This window comes from Coturnix japonica, chromosome 20 (genome assembly GCF_054131305.1).
Source record: "Coturnix japonica strain WE chromosome 20, WE-NBRP24, whole genome shotgun sequence".
Taxonomy (NCBI): Eukaryota; Metazoa; Chordata; class Aves; order Galliformes; family Phasianidae; genus Coturnix; species Coturnix japonica.
Genome location: NC_140682.1, coordinates 7,492,814 through 7,515,459, shown reverse-complemented (window position 1 = coordinate 7,515,459; position 22,646 = coordinate 7,492,814). Strand labels below are relative to the sequence as shown.

The 22,646-nt window shown below is 48.5% G+C and overlaps 2 protein-coding genes across 2 annotated transcripts in view; one reads left to right on the top strand and one right to left on the bottom strand.

The window, feature by feature from the left end:
* The first annotated feature begins 418 nt into the window (after window positions 1-418).
* Window positions 419-4,019, top strand: LOC146757508 (kinesin-like protein KIF20B). Its single transcript, XM_085520674.1, has 5 exons — window positions 419-664; window positions 1,103-1,183; window positions 1,916-2,042; window positions 2,583-2,725; window positions 3,737-4,019. The coding sequence occupies exons 1-5, from the start codon at window positions 419-421 to the stop codon at window positions 3,815-3,817; spliced, it is 678 nt and encodes a 225-aa protein (XP_085376800.1). The 3' UTR covers window positions 3,818-4,019.
* An 11,888-nt stretch (window positions 4,020-15,907) lies between these two features.
* The window catches only part of LOC146757493 (uncharacterized), a gene marked incomplete at its 5' end in the record, with an annotated part of 360,734 nt that continues 353,995 nt past the window's right edge, over window positions 15,908-22,646 (bottom strand). The window contains one exon of the mRNA XM_085520673.1: window positions 15,908-17,870. Coding sequence (XP_085376799.1) covers window positions 16,222-17,870 — 1,649 coding nt within the window. The remainder of the gene's footprint in view (window positions 17,871-22,646) is intronic.

Here is a 22,646-nt window from a genome sequence, read left to right as displayed (position 1 = left end):
ACCTTACTTATGTAAATAACATCTCTAGTGTAGAAGAGGAAGGGCAAATTCCCTAAGATAAAGCTGGAAGTTAATCGAACACTTGAATCAAATGCTCCTGTTCCTGCCCAGTTCTGACGCAGCAGAGTTGAGATGAAGAAAATCGTGTCAGTTCTACCACCATTCTCTATTAAAAAAAAAGTGTAGTTGTCTGTGCCCTTGAGAAAAAATGACTTGTAAAGTATCAGGCTCAGTTTAACATGGAGAACTTTTTTTGTGATCATAGATTGGAAATAATTTTAAATGTAACAAGTTCTAGGAAAGAAGGGTAAAACTCTGCTGTAACTGAAATAGACTCCTTCTGTTACAAGTGTTCTTACAGCAGGAAAATCGAATGCTTACATATCCTTTTCCAGATGCTTTATAGCTTTTTAATCTCATGGCTACCTTAACACTTGCACTTAAAATTCTTCTGTGCTATCAGGAGCATTTGGAAACTGTCCTCGACTCTTCTGGAGTGTCCGCAGAAAATGGCAAAACTAGTCGGTTCCCAAAACCGGAGCTGGAAATCCCATTGACACCTCTGCAACCTGATAAGACGGAGATAAAGCAGCACGGCAGCATGGTACCTTTAGGAGTGAAAATGCCTAAGGCAAAAAAGAAAAGAAGTGATGACATGGATGAGGTATGACCTAGACCCAACAGAAAACAAAATATCTGATGCCTTTTTACCATTCTCATTTAAGCATTAAAAAAATGCTATTTCTACCTCAGTAAAGTAGTTGAAGAATTTAATCAATGAACTGCTTTAATGAACAAAACTAATAGCCAAGCTCAGTGATAATGGTTTAAGAGAAGGGAATTTCTCTTAACTCCACTGTGTATTTTCTTTGAAACCTGTAGACATAAATCAGCTTTTTAGACATCATGAGATGTCTAATACTGATATCTTAATGTCCTGTTTTTATAATTGAATGCTTATTTATTATTTGATTTACAGTGGAATAGTTACCACTAGCAGATACTTCCCTACTATTAGCAAAAGTGTTTAAAGTGTTCACTTTTGTGACATCAATTGTTCTTTCCAAAAGAATCATGGCTGAAACTTGTCTTATTTTCCCAGGATTTTGTGAAAAGTGAGAGCACGAAAAATACAAAATCTGTCATGGCTTTTAATTCACCCTCTGCAAGTGACGAGAAAATGGTTGGTTTTTGTTCTAGTTTTGAAGCTAGCTTGGGACTTCCTGTAATTGTGTGGTCTCGTACACGAAAGAAGCAGTGTCTTATCCTTATGTGTATACCTGAATGGGAATCTTACATGCTTATGAGCTCTTCCTATTAAATTCCATAAGCTAACCAAAGGGCAAGTCAGTCTGTCCCCAGAGCGTGTAATGGCTGTACTGTGTAATGATTTGGAGGGAAGGATATTGCACACTGAATAGTTGGGAAGAGAAGCTTTAGTGTATTATCGTGTTCTTTTGTAAGTGAAGCCCTTGTATTAAACTAAGGTTCATATCATTAATATGCATGGCAGTTATTAAAAACAGGTGTTCACATGTGATAGCAGTATCCTTGGCATGGTCAGAGTATGAGTAGTAGATTTTTCCCATCTGTTGTCTTCTGTTTTGTATGTTTGTTTATTTTATGTAATTAGAACAGCTTATGTAAGAAACAACTCCACAGCTTGGGAGCTACTTTTAAAGAAACTACTGCCTTATTAAGAAACTTTCAGAAACATATGCCTTGAAATAGCTGAGATTTTGACAACTCCCTAAAGGGTATAAAATTGTCTACATTACTTGCCGTTGTGGTATCATCAGCATAATGAACAGAGGTGTCAGTAGTAAAGCTCAAAATGTCAACTTCAAATAACGTTGAACTAAAATGAAGTTTAAACAATGCTCTTGTTTCACATGTTCACATCTCTGTTGAACAGAAATCTGGAAAAGACTACTTCCTGAGAAAGCGAGTATGTGCTTCAAGACTGACTAAAAAGAAGGATGAAACACTGCAAAAAGTTGGAGATTTTATTCAAAGCTCTCCTTCTATTATACACTCTGAAGGTTGGTGTAGAATAAGTTTTATTCCATGTTTTCTAGACATTGTAGAATGGCTTGTTTCTGCTGTAGGCTATTAATGTATGTGTTCTTAGAGAACTTGTCTGCCATGTTAAGTTGTCCTTTGATTTATGAAGTAAATGCATTTATTCGTCTCTTCAGAGATTCATTATTACATTTGTGAAAACCTACAAGTATACAGAGAAAGTTGGTTCTGTCTTGTGCTTCTGTCAGCACGAAAGTTAGGCCTGTCGTTTAACTCCTGCTGAAGTTTCTGACTTCCAGCGACTTCTGAGCCATGATTGTCTTTCATACTCCATTTTAATGCGTGCTTTAAGCTGCCGTACCTGAACCTATAAACTGTTTCAGCTATAGAAGCAATAAAGAACCTCGATGAACAAATACAATTTCTGAGTATTTTCACTTAAATTTTACGTGTCATTTATAAACCAAGTTTGTTACGAAGCTTTTTTTGCATTCAGTGATTCAAAGACTCACAAAACCAGTAAGTTGATTGGTTTATGTATCAAAACAAATTTCTTCTAGCCAAGAAGCTGATGTCAGCAGTAAGTTCTCCTAAATCAAACGAACCTGAAAGTCTCGAAGAAGGAGAGACCAAGCCAAAACGATCCAAAAGGAAGCTGTATTCCACTGTCGTTTCTGGCCCTCTAGATATACCTGCTTCTTCGGTAAGCGATTATACTGTAGTCTTGGCTTAAAATAAACTACTAAGGAGTCCAAACAGACTGGAGGTTTCATCTATTTGCAGGAGGAGGTTGAAAGTACTGAGGTATTTCTTTATTCTACCAAGTCATTCTTGTTGGTCTTCCTGCTGTTCTGTTTTAGTTTGTCCTCAAAGATCTCTGTGTTTGGCTGGCTTACAGTTTACTAAGTAGCTGATGTAGCAATCACAGAGATGTCTTCTAATTTGGAATCATAGATAATTTCAGTGTGTCGGAGTGGGATTATTCTACTACACGCTTTTCTAGAGCACAACTTACACAGCTTTTTAGGTATGCTTAAACTATGATCTCCTGTCTAAGCCAACTTGCAAAGGATCTGATGTGCCAGTTTCATGACTCTGTCGGCAGCTATTGTGCTAAGAACATTCTTGCTCTGTTGGAACTGCATCTTTTAATTATATTAGAGTCCTTTTTCTGTTCAGCATAGTGATCATTTGCCCACACTGTAATATCCCTCTGAATTTTTTGATGATTTGACGAATGATAGGGGCAGAAACCAAAATGTTATTTTTTTTTGTTAGAGGATGAAGAAGATGAGAATTTCTTTTCTCACTGTAGTTCTGAGAACATGGAACTGAACCGAGAACTGAAATTCTGGGCAAGTCATAGCTACAGGGATTGAGGCTAAAAATGTTTTCTGAACGCTTCATGTTTCACAAAACAAGTATTATAATACTCTTTTGAAAACAAGCATTTCAAAATGAAAGCTGCCTTCAGGCTTTCCTCAGATGTGTGTGCTTTTTTAAGATAAACAGGATTTTGTACATTCTCCATATTTGTTCCTTGTGATTAAGCTGCATTAAAATGATCTCGGTATCCCATAGTTTTCTGAATAAAATATAATAAGCAAATTCCATTCTGAAATCCATTTAGGGGAAGAAATATGTTTGCGTGGGTCAAGAAGAGCTTGTCAGTCTTGTGTGAAAAGATGAGTAACTTTTGAAATGTTTTCTTCAGGAATCTGAGGAACAAAAGAACGAAAGTGATCATCTGATCATCAAGCGACGGCTGAGATCCAGAACAGCTAAAAAACCTTGAAGAAGCATGTTTGTTCCCCTTTCTCAGAACATACTTTTATCGTATTATTAAAACTGGTTGTTAATAAACAGTAACAGTTACTCCGTTGTGTTCTTAAATTTGTATATAGGTGTTTGTTGCAGAACGGCGGGAGAAAAGCAGACGACCACACCTGTCATTGACATATGATCAGCGAATCTCATTTATTCCTTGGCTGCGTGTACCTTTATAATACGGATCATTAGCTCATACATATTGCAAAAGTGGAGCTCATCATTGGTTCCCAATTACATACCATCCCCGAGTATCTTAACAGCTTGTTGTTATCAACTGAAAGCTACTCCCTTGCTGAGTTCCCAGAACCATGGCTAGTTTCTCACCATCCCAGGGCATCTTGTTATTCTCACTGCCCTTGCAGGTGGCATGACTGTTAGATTAACTGCACCGTGTTTACGACCCTTCTCAGCTAACTAACTGTAAAAAAACACTCTCTACACATGATAAGCATCATTTCTGTCCATGATTAGAAATTAGGTCCTAGTAATTGATTTAATTGCTCTGCTATTCTTACGGGATCCCCAGTTAAGGAATCAATTTCCTCCTTGAATCTCCTGACTTCTCTGCTAGTAAAAATGGCAGCTTAGCATTCCCTATTTTCCTTTGACCTAAGGAGACTTCCCTAAGAGGATAATGTGAAGTATTTGCAAGATTAGTATTAGAGAAAGGAGAACTCTCCAGGTCCTGTTTATGCTGTTCCAGTTCCCTCAGTAATTGAGAGTGCATCCTCCCTCTAGGGCCCTGCATGGGATCAGCAGCTCAGCCAGTCCCCTTCTCTGGAGGGGTTGCTGCTGCTTGCATTGATCTAGAAATTGTGGGGGTTGAGGGGGGGGAGAGGGAATGTATCTAAGGGATCCCATTTATGATCTTTCTGCTTTTTTTTTCTTTTGAACTTTGACTCCTTGTGAGGAACTGTTACTTCTTGCACCCATTCAATGTCATAAGCCAATTCTTTTTCAGAGAAAGGAGTATTACTGTTTACATATAAATTCAAAGTCTGACAAGCCCAATCTTTGTCAGACCCCTATTTTGGTCAAAATAATGATTTTCCCTATAGTGGCTCTCTAGGCTTTTTGTATACAGTATTTAAATATCTTTTTCGTTATCCCCAGTTTTGGGATTATTTTTCCAATTCTGAAGCTTCTCCCCAAGGGGCTTATCTTCAGGCACAATTCTGGGGATGCTTTTCCCTTGTACTTGGCAGCTCCTATTCCCCTTATCTCCAGAATGATGCTGCGAACTACTCAGCTCACACGATTCTTGGATTTAGGGCCCATTCCCTCTGGAGTACCTCGCTCTGATTCTCGGATTATTAGGGGTGTGCTGCTGGCACTTCATCAAGTGCACAGGGTACCATACAGCAACAGCGCGCTCCCAGACTCACCTGAGTCCCAAGACTCACCTGAGACTCAAGAGACCCCCCAAGGCAAGAATTAAATTCCCTTGCCTCTGTCTGTGCACGAAATTACCGGGACTGCAGGAGTCAACACCTGTGCCTTAGCTTTCATAGAGCCCATCCTTTATGTAACAGTTTCCTATCAGCCATCCCAAGAAGTCACCTCACCACCCAGGCAGGACCACTGAAATCAATTGGGTGCACCTCTCCTGTCCAGGAACCCCAAAGAGGCGATAATAATCCCAGGCCAGCAATTGTAGTATTGATATGATGATTTTATTCAAAGTCTTTGTTAAACAAAGAGGGAAGATTATGGTATGCCCTATAATCTTGAAATACCTCTTGGTCACCCCCATTTACAAGATGATCAATTAAAATCTTATACAATTAATGAATGGGTGCAAGGAACTACAAGAAGGATCTGATTGCACAGCAGTCCCCATTGGAGATAGCAATCCATAGGATACAGGCAGGGGATGGGGTCCTAATAAAAACTTGGAAAGAAGCTACACTAACACCACAAGGGGAAGGTCCCTATGTTGTTTTATTTACTGCAGAAACAGCTATTCGAACCGCAGAGAGAGGATGGACTCATGCCAGCCGTGTTAAAGGACCCATCGGTGACGAGAAGTGGGAGGTAGCTCCCGGGGGTGACGACTTGAAACTCACACTGCGACAAGCCCAATGGGTATTCCAGGTAAAGGCTTCCCCTGAAGAACACTACTGCTGCTGAGAAGAACTAAAAAAACCCCTCGTAGCTGGTTGCAACCCAGTTGACGAGTGAGGCAGAGGAGTGAACTGTGGGGAAAGATGGGCCTTAGGGGTATCCATTGGTACTTGGGGATTCTCACAGTGATCACATTTTGTATAGCAGCACAACGCCACCCACACCAAGCTTCCTTACATCCCTGTGTGACCTGGTACCTATACAGCCCAGTCTAAACCAAAAGGGTTACTATTTTTGCCTAAGCTCAAACCCAGGGAGGGGATACTGTAACCACCCAGGCTCATATTACTGTGCCTATTAGGGATGTGAAACTATTGCCTCAGATTGGGCACCTGGGGCTGGGCAGGATAAATATCTACAAGCAGGGCATGGACCCTATGGGTGCATACCTCCTAACCGAAACCCACAGTTGGGAAGATGGGCTGTGTGGGGATTAAAGACAGAGAGAGAGAGAGAAACATCTGCCAGCAACTATGGATAAATGTAACAAATCCAGATAACCCAGTGTGGCTGTTAGGGAAAATATGGGATGTAAGTGACTTGCGGAATCAAACTCTATAACACATAGATGGGTTATAAAGCAGGTATGTTTATTCCAGCGCTGGGTGCAAGGGGGATAGCTCCACCAGACTTGCACATGGACTTGTAAAATCGTGACACAGATATAGGTACATCTCATACATAGTCAATGATTTCTCAGAATTCTGATACATATTCAATAGTTGTTTAGCATGCAGACCCCCTCTTGTTCTTATCAGGGGGATGCAACTCCTCTTCTGGTATTTACAACATCTATTCTCCTCCTTGCCTGATGTCTTCCGTGAGGTCTCACTCCTTATCTGCATCCTTCCTGCTCTCCCTGGCCCCTTGTTTCCTTTAAACAAAGAGGGAAGGAAGGGAGGGGTGCTCTGGGGGGGAGAATGGGAGGGGTGGAGGAGGGTTGATGTCAGACTGTGAAATCGATTTTTTTAATCTTAATTCTGCTTCAGAAACAACATCTGATTCCCATGCTCTCTGCTTGGTATTTTGTCTTTTGATGCAAACACGTAAACCCCATTGGTGCCTGGTTCAGCAGTTCAGCTTCCTTTGCGCCCTTTGCCTGGTTGTAGGGAAGGTGGCAGGCTCTGATTCAATGAGGGTGTTGTATGGACACAGTATTTATCGCCATGTATCCAAAGGTGCAACAGTTTCTGGAGACCCAGGTGGGATCCTATAGGTGATGGTTCTCTTGCCACCAAGCATCCAGTTGTCAGCAGTGGGTGAGTTCACTGGGACTTTGGGGATGGGAGGTGCCAACTAGCAAGCCTTCAATATCTGCTACTAAAATCAGACTTGGAAGCACGTTACACGTGGGAAATACACTTGGTGCAGGAAAGGGGATTTCCTTAGCCATCAAAAAAAGATGAAACTGCAGATCTATCAACAAAAATGTAAGCACGTGACACTTGACTTGGCGGGTCTGTGGGAAGGTCAGCTTCTCTGTGTTTGTATTTCAGCCATCATCCTCCACACTGGAGAGGATTTATCCGCTTGGCTTGCTTAATTGCAGCACGTTTCACACGCGTGGATAACCTGTGCATATTGCGTCACTACCTCTGTGGCCTGAGGTGTTGCACCAGGCTGGAAATAAATAATGCCTTCTTGGGGTTGTTGAAGCTCTGCAAAAGTTTGCCAAGCAAAGTTGTGGATGCTCCATCCCTGGAGGTGTTCAAGGCCAGGCTGGATGGAGCTCTGGGCAGCAAGACTCTGTGGGTGGCATCTCTGCCCGAGGCAGTGGGGCTGGGGTTCTGAGTTCTTCACTGTCCCTTGCAAGCCAAGCCATTCTATGATTCTGCATTTCTATGATGTAAGCACCAGCCCCACACAGCCCTGGTGCAGTGCATCACAAGAGCAGCAGCCTGCGGGGAGCCACCACCCGGAATCACAGAGATGTGAGGTCACAATGCCCCATCCTATGACTGTGCTGAGCTGCGTCATGAGCTCACAAGGCCTGGCCGCAGGCTTGGCTCAGTGCGACACTCACTGTGGCTGCAGCGGTGGTGTTGGAAGCGTGGTGCAAGTGTGGGGGCGGCCATGGACCCTGCCCGCCTTGTCCTCTTCCTCCTATTGGTGGCCATGAGTTTTCAGGAGAGCTGTGCTGCTCCGTGGCGAGCACGGGGAGCAGGTGAGTGGGTAGAGATGGGACCCAAACTGAGCAGCACTGGGAGCAAGAAGTCAGGCTGTGCCCCCACGGCCCTGTAATACACTTGCCTGGGGCCTGCCTTCCATGGGGGTGTTGCTGGGTAGGGGGTGATGGGCAGCACTGCAGGAGCCGGGCAAGAGCCCGTGGCTGCGCTGCTCCCCAGGGCTGGCTCCAGCCATGCCAAACTGTAGCTCTGCTAATTGCTGGCTGCAGCACAGCCTTCGTCCTGGGAGATGCCCGGGGAAAGTTCAGAAGAGGCGTGCTGGGCGTTCATGAGCATTTCTGCTTCAGGCTCATGGCACTCCCCAGTTTCCAAGCCAGAGCCCCAGTCCACAGCCCAGGGGAAGAGACAGGTGTGCTTTCCTCCAGTGCCTCAGTGTGACCTTGCTGTCCATCAGAGGCCTCCCAGTAAGAAAGCCCTGGGGGGCTGCATCTTCTTCCACGTAATCTGTGAGAGATGTGGCACGTGGCCCGGAGAGAGCACTGCATACGCTGCCAGGTGCCAGCCTACGGGTCATCCCGTCCACCCTGCAACTTTGGAAATCATGACCTGAGTTATTCTCCCATGCCCCACATCCAGTTACTGAGGGAGAAGGAGATCACACCATATAGTGCATATAGTGGGAACTTCTCTCATCTGTTCTTGATTCTAGATGATGAGCTTCGTGCTCCCTTTCCGGATGCTCCTTTGGATCCGGACTTCATGCCTGTGCCTGGGGGACAACCCAGGGGTAAGTTGTGAGTGTCTGTTTCCTTGGAGGCTGAAACGTTCATGCTCTCATGGTTTACCTGGGTGCAATTTTACTGGAGATCCTCTCCAGGTCTTCCAAGCCTGTTTGTGCCCGGAAGGGTTTGCACAGATGAGCCATGAGTATTTTTTCTCTTGGAGAGCTGCAACATTTCAGTGGGAAGGTTACCGCCGCCCTTCTGCAGCTGAGGGAGCCCAGACCTTTGTATTTGGGCTGTGGCATTCCCCAACCACCGCCAGACCCTACAGGTCACTCAGGGAAAAGGAGGCCCCCACATGTGCCGGAAGCTCTCCTCACCTGTGTCTGATCACACTTGTGTCTGCAGGACCTGTCCCCTGTACGCTCTGCTACTCAGTTGATGCTGTAGTGTGTGACTAAAACTTTTCATGGGTCTTTGGTTGCAGAAGTGCCCCCAGTGTGGGCCTTGCCCGGTCATCGGTTTCCTCCTGTGCTGGAGCCCAGCTGGAATCCCAGCAGTGAGTACTCTGTCTTCACTGACTTGGCTGACTCGCCGCTGATCTTCAGATCTTCATGCACATGATATTTAACTTCATACATTCTGTTAAGGTCCGGAAAGAGAAGAGGATGAATTCAATCGAGGAAAATACTCTCAGGGCTCATCCCGTCTCCTGAAGCAACTGCTGAAGGAAATGGAGAAGGCAGAGCGTGGTGGGTATACTTCAGTCTGTTCACTGTGGGACCTGGGAAGCTGAGGTGTGATATACAGGTGTGGGCAGGCTGTAGCCTGCACAGCAGGAAGGGATGGGTCAGAGCCGTGCTGCAGCCGTGTTCCATGTATCACCTTGCAGGTGCTGTCAAGCACCAGAGCTGGTCTGCTGCCAGATGGTCTGCATCCAGCCAAGACCCAGAGGCAGCTGCTCCCCCAGCACAACCATTACTTGTCAGAGCTGCTTTGTGCAGTCATTGGCACCCAGATGGCAGCAAGTGGCAAAGTGGCAAGTGCTGTTCTTCTGTTCATCCAAAGCCCTCCGTGCAGCTGAGCAAGTTCAAGGCAGGAGGAGCATCCCGAGCAGGGTTGGCTGCCTTTGCTAATGCTGGAAATGAGGTGGAGATGCTAATTCTGAAGGCTTGGACTGTGTGTTAGAGCTTGGATTTCAGCCTGCAGCTACCTGGCTGTGAAGGGCTGGTGACAGCACAGTATGTGAGGGCCTTGCACAGGAGCTGATTTCTCAAGAGGTGTGAGGGAGTCAGCATTGTCCAATAGCTGGGAGGGCCCAAATGCCCTTGGGTAACAGAGGGGCTCACAGTGTACTTGGGGGGGGCCCTGGACTTTACCTGAGCTCGGGATTGGAGAAGCTCAGTTTTTGATGAGGGCACGTGACATCCCAATCCTACTGCCCTGCTTTCTTTCTAAAGGAACGGACCAACAAAGTAAGAGGGATGCACTCCAGGAAGGTGGATATCCCACACTGCCGGTCCCGGATGCGCTGCAGGAAGGTGGATATCCCACACTGCCGGTCCCAGATGCACTCCAGGAAGGTGGATATCCCACACTGCCAGTCCCGGATGCGCTGCAGGAAGGTGGATATCCCACACTGCCAGTCCCGGACAGAGGAATGCAGGCAGCACCAACCGGCATGCCAGGTAATTTCTGTCCTATGGTCATACGGTGTCACGAACCAGAGTCACTGCGTGCCTGCAGGCTCTTGCTGCCAGCTCTTGCACACCAGGTCAGCAGCCAGACCTGAGCGTGTGAGCATAGAGCACATGTAAAAGAAGCAGGAGTGTTTCTCCCCTGGGCTGGCTCTGGCTGTGCCCTGTGCTGGCTGAAGCCTGACCTTCAGCCTGGGGGGCGTCCCACAGGGGGAGCTCAGGACACGCATGCCGGGAAAAGCGTGAGGGATTCTGCTCTGTAGCTCTCCCCACGGACTAAGCCCAGACCCCAGAGTACAGCCCCAGCTCTCGGCCCAGAGGAGGACACGGGTAGTGCCTGTGCAGCCTCTCCGTACCCAACGAGAGGTGGAAGCAATCCTTCTTGTCCTCCGGTGCTTCGGCACCAGAGACGGAGGCACCCACTGACAAAATGACCTCTTGGGTCCATGAAGCACACTGAGAGATTATCTGTAGCGCAGCTGAAGGTAACGTGGGACATTGTCTCATTTCTTCCAGGGATGAACACAGGCAAAAGCACAGAGGCTGCTGCTCACACATCTGTGCGGAAGCGCCGCATTCCGGTGACGGTCTCAGCGATGCTGCTGCCTGCGCTGGTGCTGGCCGTTGGTGTTGTGATATGGGTGCTCAAAGACTACCTGTGAGTTGGCCTTTCCCCAGAACACCTTATTGCTGCATTTGGCAATGAAGCATTTGTGGTGCCAGGATCCTGGACGGCCAAATCAGCCGCTGGCAGTACACTGCCAGGACTTAGGTTGCAAAGTCTTTCAAGTTTCCCCTTATTTCCTGTCACTGAGTAGTGCTTTCTGAAACTCATTCTCACAGAGCGCGCAAGAGGGAAAAGAGAGCAGCAGAAGCAGCAGATGGAGCTGGGGAAGGCAATGAGACAGACTCTGACCCAGTCAAACAAGAATCTCCGTAATAGCTCCAGTCCGTTCCATTCTGCCATTGAAGAGGCCCGAAGTCTTCAAGGTCATCTGGAAGACCAGGAGCTTGAACTGAAAGCCATGAAAGAGATCCTTGGGAACAGTCCTGAGTGCTGCCTTCTGTCAGAGGATGGCCCTGAATGTGAGAGCAGAGCTTTTGTCCTTCATCCTGCATTCTCCAGGACAGGTATCACCAGCAGTTTGAAGATTCTTAGCTCGACACAGCTACATTCTTGTTGAGGGTCCTAATGAGGACCCAGAAAACGAGCTTCCTCTGACTGCCGGACAAAACGTAATGTCTTTGGAGATGTGGGTGAGAATGGCTGGTTTCAGGGAGAGCTGACAGATGGCACAAGAGGACTGGTCCCTTCCAATTTGGTTGCGGAGCTTTCAGTTGATGAACTGGATACACCTGGAGATCCTGTCAGAATTCCTGCATTGCTCCATCTGCAAGACTACCATTGTTCCACTCAATGGAACAACTCGATGTTGAGCAGAATGTGGTTGAGCTCCTTCGGGAACTCTCTGAGGCGACTGACAGCGGAACTGCATAGCTTTATTGTATATTAAAAACAACCAAACAACTGTCCCCTCCCTCTCCCTTCCCCTCGCCCCCCTCCACCCCGCCCCCCCCCCCCCCCCCAAAAAAAAACCAAAAAAAAGACAAAAAAAAAACAAAAAAACCCTAAAAAAACAACAAAAAACAACCCACCCCCAATAAAACAAAAAACCAAAACCAATTAAAATCTCAACGCAGTTCTTTTTCTGGGATACACTGAGATGACGCTTCTTCTAGCTTAGACTTTGCAATGAGTTTGTGTCACGGAGTTCTCTCTAGAGCTCACTCGGTGACAGCGGGAACAAACCTGGGGAGAGAAGGAACAAAGAACCTCCCCTCTCTAACAGCGCGGTGCGGCGCAGCCGAGAGGGGAAGGGAAGGGAGATTGTGAATGGGTCTAGGAGGGAAAAAATGAAAAAAAAACCAACGATCTGAGAACGAACGGCAGTTTAACGAACCCAGTGACACTAAACAACAACGATGTTGCAGAACGGCAGGAGAAAAGCAGACGATCACACCTGTCATTGACATATGATCAGCTAATCTCCTTTATTCCTTGGCTGCGTTTACCTTTATAATACGGATAATTAGCTCATACATATTGCAAAAGTGGAGCTCATCATTGGTTCCCAATTACATACCATCCTTGTGTATCTTAACGGCTTGTTGTTATCAACTGAAAGCTACTCCCTTGCTGAGTTCCCAGAACAGTGGCTAGTTACTCACCATCCCAGGGCATCCTGTTGTTCTTGCTGTCCATGCAGGTGGTATGGCTGCTTGAGAAACTGATGGCCCATACAGGCAAGAGTCCAGTCCTGCCCATCTGTAAGGCAGTTTTGCTTACCTTCCAAGGGTTATCTAGGGTGTGTGGAAATCGATCTCCTCTGATCTTGCTGATTAAATCTGCTAGTGAAGAAATTCCCATATACAAGAAGGGTCATAAGGAGAACCTGGGGGACTACAGATCTGAGGGAGCTGGGTCTCTTTAGGTTGGAGAATCATAGAATCATAGAATCACCCAGGTTGAAAAAGACCTTGAAGATCATCAAGTCCAACCACAGCCTAACCAGCACCCTAACTCTAACAACCCTCTGCTAACTCATATCCCTGAGCACCACATCCAAATGGCTCTTAAACACATCCAGGGACTGCAACTCAACCGTCTCCCTGAGGAGCCTATTCCAGTACCTAACTACCTTTTCTGTAAACAAGTGTTTCCTAACATCCAACCTAAACTTACCTTGGTGCAACTTGAGGCCGTTTCCCCTTGTCCTGTCACTTCTCACCAGTGAGAAGAGACCAGCCCCACTCTCACTGTAAGCACCCTTCAGATACTGGAAGAGAGCGATAAGGTCTCCCCTCAGCCTCCTTTTCCTCAGACTAAACAGCCCCAGCTCCCTCAGTCTCTCCTCATAGGGTTGATTTTCTAAGCCCTTCATGAGCCTCATTGCCCTTCTCTGGATCTGCACCAGCACCTCCATGTCTTTCCTGTACTGAGGTGCCCATAACTGAACACAGTACTTGAGATGAGGCCTCACCAATGCTGAGTACAGGGGCAGGATGACTTCCCTAGTCCTGCTCACCACACCATTCCTGATACAAGCCAGGATGCCATTGGCCTTCTTTGCCACCTGTGCACAGGGAAGGAGAGACTGAGGGGTAACCTCATTAGTATTTATAAATATGTAAAGGGTGAGTGTCAGGAGGATGAGCCAGGCTCTTCTCGGTGACGTCCAATGATAGCACAAGGGGCAGTGGGTACAAGCTGGAACACAGGAGAAAAACATCACAGTAAGGGTAACAGAACACTGGAACAGGCTGCCCAGAGAGGTTGTGGGTTCTCCTTCTCTGGAGACATTCAAACCCTGCCCAGACACTCCTGTGTGACCTGGTCCAGGTGTTCCTGCTCCTGCAGGGGGATTAGACTAAATGATCTTTTGAGGTCCCTTCCAATCCCTGACATTCTGTGATTCTGTGTTTGTATTGGTTCCGTTACCCCTATGATGGGTGAGGTCCCTCTTCAATAAGCAGCAGAATCAGGTACCATTCAGACCTCCTGCTCAGAGACCCCCTATGTGATTGTTTTATTTTCATTTGCTTACAGATAGTTTCTGTTTGTAGTTGTGCTGCTATGATAGTATCAACATGTGTTATATTACCTCAAGGGTTTAAAATGGGCTTATACTCCAACAGGTAAATATAAAAACGAACATGACACTGGAGACTTTTACTGCTGTACCATTCTGTGGGTTGGGGTGGCCTACATTCTGTGGCTACAATGTGTGGGCTCAGCTTTGATCCTGTATTGTTTTCTCCAATGTGCTGATATTGAGGTTGCTCTGTGGCAGATGCTACTTCTGGCACTGACTTTGCATATTTGCTGTTTTTTTGCAAAGGCTTTAGACTTGCATGTAGTACAGCTGGGCTGATAGGTGGTAACTTGAGCTGCTGTAGCTGGGGGGGGGAGGGTATCAGCATGGGTTCACCAAGGGGAGGTTGTGCTCGACCAACCTGGTGGCCTTTTATGAAGATGTCACTAGCTGGGTGGACAGGGGGAGAGTGGTAGATGTAGTCTACCTTGATTTCAGTAAGGCTTTTGATACTGTCCCCCATGACATCCTTATAAAGCTGAGGAAGTATGGGATAGATGAGTGGACAGTGAAGTGGGTTGAGAATTGGCTGACTGGCAGAGTGCAGAGGGTTGTCATTGCCGGTGTGGTGTCTGGCTGGAGGCGTGTAACTAGCAGCGTCCCCCTGGGGTCTGTACTGGGTCTGGTCTTGTTAAACATCATCAGCGACCTTGATGAGGGGATAGTGACCACCCTCAGCAAGTTTGCTGATGACACGAAGTTGGGAGGATTGGCTGACACGCCTGAAGGCTGTGCTGCCATTCAGCGAGACCTGGACAGGCTGGAGAGCTGGGCAGTAAGAAACCAGATGAGGTTTAGCAAAAGCAAGTGTAGAGTCTTGCACCTGGGTAGAAATAATTGCATGCACCAGTACAGGCTGGGGGAAGACCTGCTGGAGAGGAGCTCTGCTGAGAGGGACATGGGCGTCCTGGTGGACAACAGATTGGCCATGAGCCAGCAGTGTGTCCTTGTAGCCAAGAAGGCCAATGGCATCCTGGGGTGTATTAAAAAGAGCGTGTCCAGCAGGTCGAAGGAGGTGATCCTCCCCCTCTACTCTGCCCTGGTGAGGCCTCATCTGGAATATTGTGTCCAGTTCTGGGCTCCCCAGTACAAAAAAGACAGGGATCTCTTGGAAAGAGCCCAGTGGAGGGACACAAAGATGGTGAAGGGATTGGAGCATCTCCCCTATTAAGAAAGGAAATGCCTTGTCCAGAAGCAAGCAGTGGGCTGGAGAGGGCACCAAAACCAAACCCTGCTTGCAGCTTTCCCTCTCCTCATTCCACATGCTGACATTTATTTTAAGAGCAAAAACAAGACTACAGTGAAGAAAGCTCCAGAACAACTCAGCTACTTTATTCACCCCCTTCTCTTTCCACTACAGAAGATTCTCAGAAAACCTCCAAGAGCCACGTTACTGCTCTGCTGACCCTTCTCTGGGATGCATGAGTGCGCTCAGAAATGACTGAGAGCAACACATGCACAGACACACAGCAGATCCCTACACAACCACTTCTCCACTAGGAAACAGAATCAAAAAGCAGCTGGTGGAAGAGTAGAAGTGGAAAGCGGGCATGGTGAGAGAAGTGCTTTGGGCAGCAAGGAAAGGCCATCTGAAGCTCCTGGGTTAAGTCCCTTCTGCAGAGGGTGTCGGTGATGCCGTCTCCTTTGCAAACTGTTCCTGCATGGGGAGAAGCATTGGTCTCCCTCATCCCTGGGCTCTCCAGCATCCTGGGGTCTCTCCTGCTGGTGGTTTTCCCATGAGAAATGAGGCACCAGCCCTGAGAGAAACTCTTCCTGCAGGAGATGCACTCCTAGTAGCTACCTGTCCTGTGGACTGCAATGTTTAATGAGGACTGAGCTTTGCATGAAGTTCTTCTGGGAGTGTGAGGAGCTCTCTGCTCGGCACAAAGCCCTTCTCACACTCAAGGCTTCCTGCCATTTCATCTCACTGGTGCAGACATTCTGGTAACACAGCAGATGGGATTCTCTGAGGGAGAGAAAAGACAAGTTCCCAGGCAACTCCCTGCATGCAGGCCTGGCCAAAATGTTCTAAAATGTCCAACAGAAGCTATGGTCTCTCTCCTGTGTGCATATGCTGGTGCAGCTTCAATTCAGAACTCCCTTTGAAGCTCTTACCACACTCAGGACACTCACAGGGTCTCTTTTTCTTGTGGATGCTCTGATGCAGCGTCAGCTCAGAACGCCTTTTAAAGCTCTTCCCACACTCAGGACACTTATAGGGTCGCTCTCCTGTGTGCATGCACTGGTGCATCTTCAATTCAGAACGCCTTTTGAAGCTCTTCCCACACTCAGGACACTTATAGGGTTTCTCTCCTGTGTGGACACGCTGGTGCATCTTCAGTGCAGAGCTGCTTCTGAAGCTCTTCCCACACTCAGAGCACTTGCAGGGTTTCTCTCCTGTGTGGATGCGCTGGTGGAGCTTCAAATCAGAACTGCTTATGAAGCTCTTCCCACACTCAGAGCACTTATATGGTCTCTCTCCTGTGTGGACACGCTGGTGCACCTTCAGTTTAGAGCTGCTTCTGAAGCTCTTCCCACACTCAGGACACTTATAGGGTTTCTCTCCTGTGTGGATGCGCTGGTGGAGCTTCAATTCAGAACTCCCTTTGAAGCTCTTCCCACACTCAGGACACTTATAGGGTTTCTCTCCTGTGTGGACACGCTGGTGCACCTTCAGTTCAGAGCTGCTTCTGAAGCTCTTCCCACACTCAGGACACTTATAGGGTTTCTCTCCTGTATGGATGCGCTGGTGGAGCTTCAAATTAGAACTGCTTATGAAGCTCTTCTCACACTCAGAGCACTTATATGGTCTCTCTCCTGTGTGGACACGCTGGTGCACCTTCAGTTTAGAGCTGCTTCTGAAGCTCTTCCCACACTCAGAGCACTTGCAGGGTCTCTCTCCTGTGTGGATGCTCTGGTGGCGCTTCAAATTAAAACTGCTTATGAAGCTCTTCCCACACTCAGAGCACTTATATGGTCTCTCTCCTGTGTGGATGCGCTGGTGGAGCTTCAAATCAGAACTGCTTGTGAAGGTCTTCTCACACTCAGAGCACTTATATGGTTTCTCTCCTGTGTGGAGACGCTGGTGGAGCTTCAGTTCAGAGCTGCTTTTGAAGCTCTTCCCACACTCAGGACACTTATAGGGTTTCTCTCCTGTATGGATGCGCTGGTGGAGCTTCAAATTAGAACTGCTTATGAAGCTCTTCTCACACTCAGAGCACTTATATGGTCTCTCTCCTGTGTGGACACGCTGGTGCACCTTCAGTTCGGAGCTGCTACTGAAGTTCTTCCCACACTCAGAGCACTTGCAGGGTCTCTCTCCTGTGTGAATATGATGGTGGACGGTGAGGCTGGAACTGTTTTTGAAGCTCTTCCCACAATCAGTGCACTTAAATGGTCTCTCTCCTGTGTGGATGCGATGGTGGATGGTGAGGCTGGAACTGTTTTTGAAGCTCTTCCCACAATCAGTGCACTTAAATGGTCTCTCTCCTGTGTGGATGCGATGGTGGATGGTGAGGCTGGAACTGTTTCTGAAGCTCTTCCCACACTCAAGGCACTTATACGGTCGCTCTCCTGTGTGGACACGTTGGTGTATTTTGAGTGTAGAACTATCCTTAAAGCTCTTCCCACACTCAGGGCACTTACATGGTTGCTCTCCTGTGTGGACACGTTGGTGTATTTTGAGTTTAGAACTACCTTTCAAGCTCTTCCCACACTCAAGGCACTTGTACAGTCTCTCTCTTCTGTGGATACACTGGTGGGAAGTGAGGCTCCCACTGTCCGTAAAAGTCTTTCCACAGTCAGAGCACTCAAAGGCTCTCTCTCCTGTGTACATGCACTGCTGGCCAGTGGGGTGGAGTCTCCATTTCATGCTCTCTGCAGAATCACAGAACTCGTAATGCCTCTTTGCTGAGTGCGTGCACTGGTGGCTAGTGATGCTGGAATCCAGTTTAAAGCTTTTCTCACACTCAGTGCATGGATTCTGCTTTTTCATCTGGCACACATCCTTGCTCCTGGTTTCCTCAGGCTGCTTTGGACCTATGTTGAAGTCCACTGGGTTCCTCAGTGTCATTCCCAGATGCTTTCCCAGTGGCTTCTTGATGTGCTCACCCTGACCTTGCTGCAGGACTTCCTGGACATCCCTTCTGATTTCTTCCACAGAGATGCAATTCTGCTGCATTTCCGCTACACAATTTCTCTGCGGAACCTCCTTTGTATTTCTGATCCCATCAGCTGCTGGATGACAGAGGAAATGCAGCAATAGCGCACGGTGCCCAAAATAAAACACAGGCAGAGAAGGCTCTTACAGCCCCAACATTCCCCTTCCCTCCACCACCTCACCTGGGCTGAGGTCTCCTGGCATGGCCTCAGGGCTATGCACATCTGGGATCCAGGGGTCTTCCCCTCTTTCAAGCAGGGAGATCACCACGGGCTTGGGGCCTGGAAATGGAGCTTCAGGGAGAGAAACAGGGAACAAGAGAGCATTTCCCTCATGCTGGCACAGTGCCTGTTCAACAGTTCCACTCTGTGCCCCTCCCCATAGAGAAACCACCATTTAGGTCTAAATGACACTGTGCCTACAGCTTCCCTCGGAGCAAAGAATGTTTTGACATCTCTGAACATTGTGAAGGGATATTTTTTCTTTCAAATTAACTTTACAACAGCTTATTTGTTTTCTTACAGTCTACCAGTGGTCAAGGCATCAAAATGTTGATGGCAATTGCATGGAAAATCCTCAATTCCATAGCACTAACCAGGGATTCATCTGTGAGCTGGAGCTGGTGGCACCAAGTAACACACAACACAAGGGCTGGTTTTCTCCCTCCTGGCTGATGCCTGCTTGCCAGCACTGACTCTGTGGCTTTGATCAGAGTGCCGTGCATACTAATCCCTTCTGAAACTCACGCTTTTCAGTATCTGCTTTCTTGCTGGCACTGTGGTGTAAGTCAATATGTAGCTGCATGGTGTTTATTCAAGGCCCGGCTTGCAGAGGCTCATTCTGCACAGCCAAAGGTGCCCTAACGAGGAGGAAAGGCAGACAAGCTCTCACCCAACGAGGCCACACACTGGTATGTCTCCAACATCACGTCCCGGTAGAGCTCTCGTTGCACAGGGTCCAGCAGCGCCCACTCCTCCCTGCTGAAGTACACGGCCACCTCCTCAAAGCTCACGGGCTCCTGCAAACAAAGAGGCTCCTTGCTGGGAACAGCTGAGGCCCAGGCAAGCAGCTCGCACAGGACAGAACCTCACACCCCAGCTGCTTTTCTGTCCCCAGCACACACACGCTGGCTGAGGGCACCTCCCTCTACCCCTGCATTCACATCCCTGGCCCCTTGGCCTCTCCTGCCTGCTTCCCCAACCCCTACCTCAACTGGATGTGCTGCAGCCATTTGCTGCTCTCCTGCAGGCTGGGATGATCACGGCTGGAAGGCAGAAGTTGAACTGAAGCCTGCAGAGAGAAGAGAAATGGCAGGGGAGCTGTGAGGGAATGCAGCAGTCCCAGTCCCAGCTCAGCCCTTCTGCAGGGCACTGCCCAGCCTTGCAGAGAAAGACAATGAGCTGCAGCACAGGAAACAGTCTGGCTCAAAGAGATGAACCGTCACAAAGCTGTCTCAGACTGGGAGGCTGAAACAACTGGTAGCTGACACTTAGTTCAACAGCTGAGACTGAGAGGGGACTTAAGACAAAGCACGGCAAGGAGGCAGTCATCTTACCCCAAAAGAGGGAGCAGCCCAAGTGCCCCTCCAGCTCTGCTGCACAGCAGCGGGCTGCACCACAGGACCTGCCCTCGAGCAGGGCTGTTTCTGCAGCTCACACCTGCACAGAGATCCCTTGCAGTTTGACATCAAGACTCCTTCTCAATACAGATCTTCTGTAAGACACCCGTGGTTACTTTGGAGCTTTCATGTATTCTCTAAGGTTCTGTCTTAGAGGGACTGTGCACGTATGATTCCTTCCACACAAAGCCTTGACCAAGCTTGGGACTAGGAGAGGATCCAGCCACATCCTAGCTCCTTACCTCTGTGGACTGAAGACATGAGAAAAAAAGGGGAACTACTCTGAGCCTCGTGACTCAATGGGAGGGCCTCCTGTAGGTGTGTGCGTAACCCTACCCTCCATGCAGTAAATAACCAAGTGTATCCAGCCACCTCCGATCCTGTTGTGTCACTGTTAAATCACTACAGCATATCCCTATTATATCAACAAATATAGTCCTGCTTCTCCCTTAGGAGTGTATGCTGTGTTTGGATCCACTTGTGACCAATGGGCAAAGTCTGCAGGATGGCAAGAAGGGAAACAAACCGATGACAAGAGACATGAAGCGCGTCCCAAATTCTTCTGTGAATGTTCTCGTGGCAACTGCTGTAGTTGAGCGGCAAGCAGAGGTCACTGGGGGCAGTAATAGGATGCAAAATGGGAAAGGTGTTATCAGCATCGTGTCGGGTTTGGAAGTGACATATGAAGCAAAGGAGAACTGCACCGGTCCTCCCAGAATCAAAAGCGACTGATATACCACAATATTTCTGCTGCACTACGTGGTGCAAGTTGTGCAGGTAATGCTTATTCACACAATAAACGAAGGCCTCCCCGAGTCGCCTACAATCCTTTAGGCCACACATCCTCCACCTGTAGGGTTTGGCTCCAAACAGATGCAAAACTGCACCCATAGCACTAATTAAAGGCACTGCCTCTACACAGTTAAGGCAAACAGAGGCAGCAGAATGACGGCTTATTGCCTGCCCTAGCTGCAGTTAAGGAAACTGATGAGTGATACAGGAGGAATGGGAAAGGGGAGTTTCATTGGAGGTCTGAGTGGTGAAGGAAGTTGAGGACATACAACAAGGACAGCCTGTGCCAACTGGGGGATCTTTTGATTGACTGCAAGCACGCCTAAAGGGGACGGCTACCCAGGAAAGAGATGCAGAAATACTGTTAGAAAATGGTATGGCCATCCAACCATCCAGCAGGAGGTGCAGAAAAGCACCTGGTTTATGGAAGAACACCGTGAATGCAGCCCCCAACACACAATCACAGCAAGCCTCAGCATAGATGGCAGCTGCCAGCAGAGCAGCCTGCTGGAGCACCACCTCCACAGATCCATGAGGGAACACCTGGTGGCAAATGGATTAAATCCTCTGGCAGATGTCCGTACATCCTCTCAGGAGTGGAAGTAGCCCTGGGCTTGCTGAAATCAAGCAAGCCCTCAGAAAAGGGTTGGGAAAAGTACTCTGTAAAGGTGACTGATGTAGTTCTCAAAACCACCTACTGCTGATGTTACCTAAAAGTGGTGATGGCTCACATTCCTCGGGTAAGGAAGTGCAAAACGGCGAGGAGTCAACTGGATGGTTCACACTTCTCAAATAAATAGGATGGCTTACTTAAACATAACAATAAATCAACAAAACATCCAACCACATGGAGATTATTTTTCCATCTCCTGAGAAGAGAGAGTATCTGACAGCACTGCAGCCAAACCAGCCTGTGACGGTCACAGCCACCACCAGCCGATGCAGTCAGCCCACAGGCTGCCAGCTTCTCATCGTCTGTTCCAGAGCCCAGTGCCGGAGCTGCTGCAGATGCTGAACGTGCTCAGGGCCCGCAACTGTGTGCTCAAGGCATCTGCAGCTGCCGGGACAGCCTGAACAAAAGCCTTGCCAGGGCTTTGCACAACCCCAGCTGAGCCATCAGGCAAGCGCTCAGCAAACAAAAGGTAACGCCATTTCAAGGGTCGCCAGAGGCACGTGTTGCCCGCAGGGTCCCTGAAGAGAAGCTGGGGGCTGCCGGGGAGGAGGAGCAGGGCGAGTGCAAATTTACACTTGGAGGCTTCACATTAAGACACTCCAAAGGAGTCATCGGGGGGTTTAAAGCTTCCATCAATCCACGCGTGCAGAGCTGCAGAGCGAGGCCGTCTCGTGTCTCCCGTGGCCCAGAGGAAGAACTGCAGCCCCAGCTGCGCTGTGCTACAGAGATCCAACCGGGCAGTAGAGCACGCTGACCTCCTCTGCTCCCTTCCTCACTGTCCCAGCTCCCAGCCCGTTCCCGTGCCCCTCGGAGCCCAGCCCGGGCTGCATGAACTGCTGCCCTGGTTGCAGCCCGTCTGGGCCAGCAAACCTGCTGTGCTGAGCGGGAGCTGGAGCCGGGACCAGGGTCCCGCCTGGGGCACGGCAGTGCGGGTTCCGCCCCGTCCGGGGCCGCTCCCCGCTCCTCTCCCGGTGCTGCTGGCAGGGGGCAGGAAGCGTGCGCTCCTCTGCACGAGCCACGAAGGGCACCTACCTTGGGTGCGGAGCAGGCTGCTCCCAGCTCTGGTGCAGGTAGCCGGGCTCCTCGGAGTCGCGTAGAGCAGAGGACGCCGAGTGCCCTCAGCCCGGAGCTGGCCGCAGGACGGCCTTGGTGCACCTCCTGCCACCGCGGTGCTGCCCGGATGGCTTCCAGCCAGGCTCTCGCCTCTTCCGCACAGGCTCAGGAAGGCAG